This window comes from Cololabis saira, chromosome 10 (assembly GCF_033807715.1).
Source record: "Cololabis saira isolate AMF1-May2022 chromosome 10, fColSai1.1, whole genome shotgun sequence".
Classification (NCBI taxonomy): Eukaryota; Metazoa; Chordata; class Actinopteri; order Beloniformes; family Belonidae; genus Cololabis; species Cololabis saira.
Genome location: NC_084596.1, coordinates 32,204,650 through 32,215,641, shown reverse-complemented (window position 1 = coordinate 32,215,641; position 10,992 = coordinate 32,204,650). Strand labels below are relative to the sequence as shown.

The following is a 10,992-nucleotide window of genomic DNA, read 5'->3' as shown; positions in this document are numbered from 1 at the left end:
GTGCGAAATAGGTAGTTATCAAGATGGGGTTGATGGATAATTCCACTCCGATTTGGGTGTGTGATGTCACAGTACCCTGAAAAAAGTGAGCAACTCACTGACATACTTTTAGATTTAGACACCCCCAAACAACATGAATTTTGCAGTGTCACCGTTTTTGAGATCACTTCATATGCCTAAGCCTATGCTCTGAATTAAAAAATAAAATGAATAAATAGATCAAAATCACCGTTAATTAGGAAACCACCTCATGTTTAAATAAACAGTACCCGTTTCCTGTCTACCCTCGACGACTGTCTACAGTACTGCAAGCAGCGTTTTAGTTTTTAGACTAGTGTCCTTATCTTTGAGTTTTTAGAGTTTTTATTGTTTTGTTTTTATTGCTTGCTTTGAACCAGCGGCAACGAAATTTCGTTCCAATTGTACTTGGTCTTTTGATCTGACAATAAAGTGAACCTTGAACCTTTAAGGTAAAGGAGGAAGAATCTCGACCTTACTGGCTTTTTAATTAATGAGCATTTTAAATAAAACTCTTGAAAACATTTTTCAGAGCAAAATAAAAAAATACAACGGAAAAAGAATACAAATGAAAAAAAAAACAATCACACATTCATCAATATCGACATTTCTACTGATTTAAAGCAGTCAACAATACATTGCATCAAGTCAATAGAAAAAGTGACACTTAAAGTTTTTAATGTGCCTAAAACTGTAACTCAAATATTTCTAAACACAAAGCTGCAGCAGATCTTTCATCATCAACACTCTAAATTGCTGTCTACCTGCTCTTGCGCTCTACTGGTTAACTGATTAATACAGATCAACTCAGATGGAGAATGTACTTGTCTCTCTGGAGGCATTATGAGAGTTGAATGATATCTCAATCCCTTCTAGCTCTGCAGGACTTTCTCTTCTCCCCCTCTGCTTCCTTCTCTTTTGCCCGACTTTCTTGGCCAGTTTTATCACGTGCCTCCTGAAAGAAGTCCCCATGAAAGCGTAGAGGATCGGGTTGAGGCAGCAGTGAGTAAGGGCCAGGCTTTCAGTCACCTGAGCTGCCTGATCCAGCCCTTTACTAGTCTCACAGTGGGTCACTAAAATGTGCACTGAATCCATCGCCCGGTATGCCTTCAGCACGTTATAGGGCAGCTGAGTGACGACAAACACCGCCACTACCACTAGAAGAACCCGCAGGGCTTGCCACCTCTTGCCTCTGCTCTCAACAGGGAGGTCCTTTAGTGCTCGGCCCACAATCCAGTAGCAGCTCACCATGACCAGGAGAGGAAGCAGGAATCCCAACAAGACCTCAGTTATCTCCAGCACAGCTTTCCCACCTTGTCCCATGGCCTGAGGATAGATGGCGTGACAGACATTCCTATTTGAGGCGTAAGTCACTTGTGAGAAGATCAAATCAGGAAAGCCAAGAAGGAAAGCTGTTGCCCAAACAGCGAGGCTCACCTTCCAGCACTGTTTCCTGTTGAACATCCTCTGCAGCCACCTTCTTTGGTCTTTGCCCTGCAGTATAGCTACCACTAAGTACCGATCCAGGCTAATACAGGCTAGCAGCAACATGCAGCAGTTAAAGTTCACCGTGTAGCAGGCCGACACAATCTTACAGACGACGTCCCCCAGGTCCCAACCCTTTGCGGCGTCCGCAGCCCAGAAAGGCAGTGTGAAGAGAAGCAGCAGGTCGGCCACGGCTAGGTGATTCAGGAAAACATCCGTGGCAGTCTTCAGGCGCTTGTGGTAGGTGTAGATGGCCACGACCAGACCATTCCCTGCCAGTCCTGCGACCAGACTCAGGCTGTACACAATGGGGAGGAAGAGGGCCGCGAAAGAACGGACATTGCTCTTTTCACACAAGGTGGGATAGTCATCATCACTGTAGTTGAAGCTGATGTTCTCATGGTAGAAGTAGGAGTAGTCATCTTCCTCTGAGGCATTCATGCTGATCCGATAACCCTGGTAGGGAGAACAGTTAGAATTGCTTATTTCGAGACTTTAAATAATAACAATTACTCAATAACCTTTCAGTATTGAGCCAAATAAAGGCTTCAGCTGGCATGCAATGTTTAGCTTATACTGCTTGGGTAAGGTGATGTACAATAGTACCAAGGCGATAAGTCCTTCCTATGCTAACCAAATAATTTTAGCCTAGACCTAAAGGTAAAGAAGGGAAGCCACGTGCGCACCATGATAGAGCTGTTGTCCTGTTGCCCTGGCGTCTGTGTGGCCACCTCATTAAAAACATCATGTGGTAACACTGTGTACCATGCATCCAGGATTGATTGATTGATTGATCCCTCTTCCATCCATGGCACGTTGGGTTAGCTGTGGATTTTTCTTTAAAACTGAAGGGGGAAAAAAGCTTGGCACTAAGTTGTGGACCGTGACTCTTTTAGACGTGGCTTGATAGTAGCTAACAAGCAGAACCAAAGTCATTTCAAAAGTCTCCAACATTTTTTCACAATGCTACTATGGGAGAGCCTTGGCACCCCAGTGAAACATGTCGACGGCATCCACATCGAAACATTTCTCTCCTTAAGTCATTCTACATGGTCTCCAGCCCCTGTAGACTTGCATCATCTGGTGTTATACATCATCAGGTACGGTATGAACACGGCAGTAGGTCAAACATGGAGACACATGGGCACATTATCCCACTGTGTCAGAAGAAAATTACTTACATTTAATCATTCAACATGTTAACATGACGGTGCACGCATTTGTCAGCGAAATGTTACATGTGTAATATTTTGCGAAAAATTGTTTAGATTAAAATAACGTGTTTTTAATTCCATTACTGTATATTTAAGGAACAGGTACCATTTTCTTCTCCAAAGAAATTACGACTAAAATGATTAAAGTATTAGTTTCTTTTTTGCACACATATAGTCATAAACCCATTATGTTGATTAATGAAAGCTACTTTACTGCATCAGTTAAGGTCCCCCACACACGTTTAGTTTACGAGTTTAAAGAATTTTGGCACTTAAAATGAATATATGTATCAGTTGCCCTTTGTAAATAGTCATGAAAATAGTCAAAAGTCAAAGTCAACAAAGGAAAAAAAGAGAGGAGAAGACAGTTTATTTTCATTTTCTCTTTAAGTATTTTGCTAGCCTAACACATCAACACGTTACTGATAATGTATTGGCAGCAGGAATACCTTAAAGCAGCACTATGTAACTTTTCCACCTTAATATAATATTTCCAGAGTCATTGTGATGGAACATCAACTTCCAACAGGTTTAATGACACCTCTGTCATGGTCTGAGGGGTCTGTATCACCTTCACTGGCACTATGTAACTTGGAGGTGGATGGTAGGAACCCTGCCACACTACTGGTAAAGCACTACCGCTTTTGTCCAAAGGATCCGCCAAACTCAACAAAAGCTGAAAGTTACATTGTGCTGCTTTAACATGAATCACGAGCAAGATATTGACAAAAATAAATCACAGTTAGTACCATGACTCTACCCAAGCAAAAAAAAACAAAACGATATAACTAATGTCTGGATTTAATGTTCTCACTATAAGGCAGAGAATCATTACAAAGATGAATAGGCTATAATATAAAAAACACGTTAACGGCACTGAGAATCTGCACAGAATATCTTATTTCCTCCCTCCATCAGTCTGAGCTCTGGAGACACTGGTACTGTTGACATTTAAAGCCTTTAACATAAATTAGCATATGTTTGTTTTTATTTGCTGTGTCTTTTTATTTCTATCTTTAATTTTATTTTTTATTGTATATCAGATTTTCCTGGAGATCTCTGTTTTCTTCCATACTTAATATTACATTTCTACTCCACTACATTTAACTTGGAAATATTGTATTTATTATTTGTACTTCTCGTTCAAACGACATTTAGTTCAAAATTACCTCAACTGGATTATTTTTTCTTGATTGTGTTTTTGGGAAAGGACTATCTGGGGAAACGAAGAAAAAGAAGACCAGGAGGTCTTTCGGCTGCAAAGGAAACAACATTGAAGCTTGAGAAATCACATGTCGCATGCTTCTTAGCACACACTGTAAATATGACTCATGGGGCCAAGCATCTAACACTTTTATTCTCCCTACATGTATTTGTGTCATTATTTTGAGCCTTTAAATGTTCTTGGGTTACAGGAGGCAGGTTGGGTTTTACATGGTTTCACACTATTTCCAGCCTTTTTGTAGTTGGTTTGAGTCATTTTAGAAATCATTCTGATTATATATGTTTGTAGTGAAATGATGTGCACTACATCTTTACAGCCTCCTGAAACTGAGGCTGTGGGGAACCACCGCCTCGGTTGTTCAAGCTGTTTTCACTTTACTTGAGCTGTGATCCGTTCTAGACCCCAGACTGTGGAACACGACAACGCTCTGCAAAGACAAAGCAGCAGAGGCAGCTCAACGTCAGGTGTCTGGAAGAGGCAATGTGAATCAGACCTCTGTGGTCTGCATAGGTATGTGGATTTTGGTCTTGTCAATCTTCTTGTTTTCTTAGCTTTCTTTTTTTAAATCCCTTTCTTCATAAAGGTTCCAGCTTTGTATTATGTCTACCTTGATCGTGCCACAAATGTATCATCTGCTCCTGTTTTTGTCTATTTATATATCCCCATGCCTCCTCCTTCCGTTGTCAGTCCGTCTGTTGTGCTCGCCTAATTTCCCTTTCACCTGGACTAGTTTACCTCAACGGTACCCCTGGTTGTTTCCCTGAACCCATTTTTTAAAGTGAGCCTTCAAAGAAACCACTATCGGCAAAGGGGAAGAAGATGTTGAGAATTCCCGAGGCAATAAGAAACACAAACAAACAATCAACAAAAATCTGGGTTGATGAATCCAATATAATTTAATAAGCTGCAGACAGAGTGAACGGCATAGAGGAGGGGCAGTGATGATGCAGCAATGGTGGTGATGTGTTCAGAACAAAAGAAAAAAAAACCAAGCATGACAACAAATACATCCTACCACAATAAAGCGTCCCATCTACAGTAGTTGAAGGTTAGAGGGAGCATCAAACAAATGACATGGTTCAGGAAGGATCGGCTGGCAGACAAAGTGAATCTAAACCAGCCAATAAGAGTTCAACATATTGGAAGTAATTATGTTCCAATACCATTAATTCCTTTCTGATATTAGTTCTGATCTTTGGCCTTTAGGTTATTATCTGATACTATGTACGGATCCAATACCAGTCAGAAGTCATGAAGCTGCACTTCATTTATCTTGCATGACATATGTTCACAGTCTTTTAGAGTTTAGGGAGAGAAGTTTCTGACCCAGTCAACTGTCCACATAAGTAAAATGTCATATCCTCGACTGACCTCCACAATCAAGTCAAACTGCACAGACCGCCGTTCTAAAATGTCTAACTTTTTGGCAAAAAAACAACTAAACCAGCAAACATATTCACAGCCTCTATATTTATTTCTCTTTAAAATATGAATGACTATGTTCTGTTAGGTATTTATTCACAGCACAGAAACTACGCTCAGAAGTCACTACAATGCTAAGCACTAATGAGCTAAAGTGATGACCACTAGCCATTGGCTGCACCATCCACCAATCAAAAGTCCACGGCCCTAACTATGCAGACATTAGTTGCTTTATATCATTTTACCTGATGTGGAGCAAAAATGTGTCACCCCATCGCCTGCAGTTATGCATGAGAAATCTAGCGATGTAGACCAAAACCATAAAATTGTTGTATATTAATATACTTGCATTAATTTGGTTGACTGGTTTTGATTAGGGACTTCAGAACTTTTAAGTGTTTAAAAAAATATAATTAAATTGAATGTTTTCCTAATATAAACACTTTGTAGTTAGTAAACCTAACTAGTATTTTTTTATTATAATTATTTAAAAGTTAGAGTTAGAATTGCTTCAATACTTGTATTACTGCGACAAGAAATGATTAATACTGTATTAAGTTCATTTTAAAAGTGACCTGTGAAGACGAATTGAAAGTCAGCCAATGCTGACGCTGATTCGTCTGAACAGAGGCGGATTAAGTGGATTCATAAGAGAATAATTTTTTATGAAGGTCTAAACAGCTGATAAACCTTTTAAGAGATGACTCATTAACAATGATAATACACAACTTGTAGTATTCTAAGGTATACTCACGGTATTTCATTCAGCTGTGGCTCCTGTCTGGCTGTACTTGAGCTCCAGTCTGGCCGGCCTGCTGCCTGTAGAGGAGGCTGCTTTTGTTTTCACACTGGTGCAGTCGAGTGGGCGGGAATTACAAACCATTTCCTTCTTTGAGCTGAACCGTGACACAATGTTTTTAAGTGTAAACTTCAGCGGAAACAGAGCCAGCATGAACTTTGTAAGATAGCACCTCATAAAAAAGAGCCTTCAAGTTTCATTTTTAATTTGATAAAGAGCCACTTTTGTCTTCTGTGACATAAACATGGTATAAATATGTAATAAAACAGGTATTAACCTTTTAACAGCCCTTTTGTGTAGATATCGTGAATTAGCATAAGTAACTGTATAGTTGCCTTAATGTTAAATATCAACAATAATAAAAACAAGATTTCATGTTTGGAACATGAATTTACTCTTTACATGAACTGCTTAAGCCAGTCCTTGTCAGATTCTAACACATAAAATCCTTCAGCATGCATTTTACCAACAATGGAAGTCTTTTCTACTAGAGCACTTTAAATACATAAACGCTGCAAAAATAAACAAGGACATGAGTTTAAAACATGTCAAGAGCAGAGGTGTATCTTCATGTAACAGCTCATTTGGATGCAATATGTGACAAAGCTGTGTTTGTTTGTGCAACGCCCTGTTGCCAAAGGGTAAGAAAATATCCTCCAGATATGCCTGTGCTCCTCTCACATGTTTGAGTTTAGATACTGAACATTCGTTTCCACTTGGCTTTGTTTTGCTGGAAAAAAAAAGAAAGGAAGCCCAAATTCTGAGTGTTGTAGGAAGAGGGGATCAGAGAGAAACAAAAACTGAACCATGAAAGAGGCTTGCAGTCTTTATTTTCATGTCGATCCCACCACACATTTTTCATTGCCTGTAAGATTTCTTCATCTCTGATGAAATTAATTGTCTAAGTTGTTTATATTTGTGTCTACAGTGGGGATATCCTGTACTTATGAGGGAGTTGCTGCTTTGGTTGTTGTTCCTTCTGTAGAGTCTGCAACATAAACACATGAAGGCGTAAGACATTCACGTAAATATTTAGTTGATAAATAATTTTTGTGCTTTCTGCCCTCCCACGGAAGTCCCTCCTAACATTTTTCTCTCAAAAAAATGTCTTGATATATGTATGCATTTCATTTTGGGGTGGGGCAGTGTTGTATTCAGTAGGCAGTGAATGGACACAAGATATTTATGTTCAGCTGTTTCAATCCTCTCTTGTAGCTCAAGTCTTCTCTTCTCATTCAATGACACCTTTGCAGTGCATTGAAACTGCAAACAGAACTTTGCAATCTTCGCAGCTCCTTCAATGTTCTGCACTCTTTTTTTTTTTTCCTTCTGGACGTGGTGCACTACTGCCACCATGTGCCAGTCTGTGGACGCCACCAGGTACGTCTATAATAAACACAGCAGATGAAACGGATGGGGAGGAGGTTGGTCCAGTTAAAGTTGCATCCTCCTAGATTTGAGTCAAACTATTTGACCTTGGACCTTTCCTAATGGAAACCCATCGACTGATCTCAAAAGAGACACACACTGTGATGGAAGGGGATAAAGTGAATAGTTGACTCCACCCTGTAAAACAGCTGCAATGCCAAAAGCAATAGAAAAGTGTTGAAAAGTGAGCTTTAGAACTGTAGTTATGGGTTTCTTTTTCTTTCTTTCTTTTTAACAAAGCATGTCACAAATGTATCATATATATTTATATATATATATATATATATATATATATATATATATATATATATATATATATATATATATATATATATATATATATATATATATTGGAAATGTTTCAACTTGGAAAACAAGTTCATTTCATGTCTCCTTTAATGCATGATGGGGGTTTTGTGTCTGTGTTTTTGTGCAGATTTTGTCCACATGATTGCATCGTAATTGGCTGGGGATTTGACCTTGAGGGGTCCGAGGACAAATCTTCAACCTGCAACGGGTAGCTTTTGCTAACCCTGCATCGAGGTAAAATATTGCAGACTTACAGTCCCCGATGTAGCAATAATTGTTAATTTCTCTCATACACTTTACAGGACAACCCAGAGGTTTTTCTTGGTAGAGGAAAATGTGAATCTGTTGAAAACAGATAATGTACATCTTGTTGAAAGCAGAAATGATGATATCAAATGATACAAGCTGAAGTGAACAGTTTGACTTAACACTTAAAAGCGTATCCTGGACATGCCAGCAACTACTCTTCAGGGGAGTAAAACTTGATATCGTCTGCATGATGTTCAAACTATTTTACTATATTTGTTTTCTGTCGACAGCCAGAGTTCCCAGCTGTATTTACTCTGCACCTGTTTCTTTCTCCCACTTACAGTACTGCCATTTCAACAGAAAACTCCACAGGGAGTCCATAGGTGGTCCTTTCGTTTCATAATAATGAAAACAGGGACCAAGATCATCTCTGAGGGGGATGTTGCATTTTCCTTATTTGTGTGGTACTGTATATATAATATATATTTGTATGTTTATAAAACACATGAATATTCATAATGAGAGAATGAAAGAAGAATTGAAATTGAAATAAAACAACATTCAAGAGCACAATAATCTTGAAGAAATAGAAATAAATCTAAAATGTTGTGAAATCAGATTCTTTACAGATGAAGCCAAGTTAAACTTGTTTCAGAATTATGAACAAAAAAAATCCTGTGCCTCCATGTAATTTAATAGTTTTAAAGGTGTTTCGATATTTTTATATTTTAAATACGGCAAGGCTCTTTGATTTTAAAAACATGATAAAGTAAGTATCGAATGATACTCTAAAATTTCGTCTCCTGAGTCATTTGTTATTCCTGAGCCAACAGAGCCTTGACAGAAAAGTGGGCCAATTTGTGTAAGTCATCTAAGATATTGAAAATATACTTTTTTAAAGTTATTTCTTTGTCGTGCATAAGATAAATAGATGAATGCATTGTATGCCTTGTATGGCATTTAACCTAGTATGTATCTTTTCCATGTAACAACTTTTTGCCGTTCCATGAATCAGATAAATGTATGTAAACATTTGAAGAGCAGCTATCTGCTGTTCTATGACGGAGACAAATGTCCTGTAAAACGCCATGTAAATGCTGTTGCCTACATCCCACTTATCTTTAATTAAATGTTTGTTTTTCCATGGAAAAAATAAATGCCACCTTGGCTTTTTACGTTTTCTTTTTGTATTTTTAAATCACTATTTAATAATCTCTGAAATTGTGAAATAGCATCATACAGTTTTGTTGACATTGAAGCTCAATGTGGAGCACATGTAGACCTTTTTATTTGTATATTTGCTGTAACATCTATTTAAATTTCACTGAGCATGTTCTTTTTAGCTTCCTCAAGAATAAGCAAAAGACGGATACTTGTGAATTTCTTATTAGTATGTTACTCTTGTTAGCCAAAAGTTATATCCATAAGTGTGTATTTCCTAACAGACAGTTTAACTTATCTATATTTTTGAACAACAATGATCCCTGTCTTTTCCAGTTTTATGATTACTGTTGTCTCTTGCTATGTATATTGTTCCACCAAGATAAAGAGTAATTTTAAGTATTCTCTTTGTTCATCCAATGTTATTTGTTTTGTAATTTGTATCACTGCTTTTATCCTGGCTTAAGGATTTTATGAATTGCAAAGGCAGAAATATCCAAATTCCTATCTCTCTTTCTTTGACAAACATTATTTTTAAATATCTCAGTGATTTATCATCACATATTCGTTGACAACATGTCGATTTTCTGCACCTCTTTGCTTTTTAAAGAAAAATAATTTGTTTGATGCAAGTTTTGCATCAAACTATTACAACCACCGGCTGAAATCACCTGTTTCAAATAACGTTTATTTTTTCCATCACACCGTTGGCATTTTTCTTTAATTAGTATCACTCAACGTTTCCTGATTGGGGTTGCATGTTTCTGTCTGTTCTCTGAGAATGTTATAATTCAAACTGTAAGTATAGCTACCACAAAAAAAATTACAAAGGATGTTTTATCCAGGTTAAGCTCATACGTGCACATGCAGCGATTCAAACTGGTTGGAGATCATTTGCACACATCGTACTGACTTTTAAACTGCATGTGAACACCTTAAGTCAGTCAAGTAATCTGATCAGACTGGATTCATCAACCCGCTTGCAGCACCTAGATAAGCCAGTCGCAACCGCCTTGTTAATGCCATGTGTACGGAGACATGGATATTACAGTCTGCGCATGCTCGAGAATTTCCCCCGGGTGGGGTTTTCCCCCGGGGGAGGGGATTCACCCGGAAGTGAAAGGAGACGACGCAACGCTGCTCAGTAGTAGCTCCCTGGGGTGTCGTGTGACTGCTTCAGGGGTGTCGTCAAAATATTTCCTATTCTGACATTTCATATATAAATACTGTATTTTCGCGACCATACGGGCGCCATGTGAAAAGGCATAGCCTCAGTCTTATGTGTCATATTTCTGTATTTAAAACACACACGGCGCACCGACCGAAACGGCACACACACAAGAACACACACACACACAAGCACAGGAGTGTGCGTATTTAAAAATACAGCGGGAGCAAAACTTTGTTTGATTGTAGGCTACTTTATTTCAGTTTTTACATTAATCAAACCCATTAAGTCTCATCCCCTGTTTCTGCATTAAAGAGCTCCGCTAAATCAGCTGTGCCAGTCCGAATTCCTCGCTGTCAGAGTCTCGTTCCGTGCCGTGCGGTGCCTCGGAAATGCACGCTTTTGCAAAAGCTCGCAAAATAATCCCAGCAGACACGTTAGCCCACGCATCAACAATCAATCTGCAAACTGTGGCATAAAAAAAACAAAATACGCCGTACCCTACGCCGTAGGC

General features: G+C 38.6%; 1 protein-coding gene across 1 annotated transcript; it reads right to left on the bottom strand.

Moving 5' to 3' along the window:
- Positions 1–608: 608 nt before the first annotated feature.
- ackr4a (atypical chemokine receptor 4a) lies at positions 609–6,193 on the bottom strand. The gene is made up of 2 exons (XM_061731185.1): positions 6,119–6,193; positions 609–1,959 (listed from the first exon to the last, which is right to left on the bottom strand). The coding sequence occupies exon 2, from the start codon at positions 1,942–1,944 to the stop codon at positions 826–828; it is 1,119 nt and encodes a 372-aa protein (XP_061587169.1). The 5' UTR covers positions 1,945–1,959; positions 6,119–6,193; the 3' UTR covers positions 609–825.
- Positions 6,194–10,992: the final 4,799 nt, after the last annotated feature.

What these genes read in the sequence shown, in the direction of transcription:
- ackr4a (XM_061731185.1), bottom strand. Translation starts at nt 1,944, where the DNA reads ATGAATGCCTCAGAGGAAGATGACTACTCCTACTTCTACCATGAGAAC.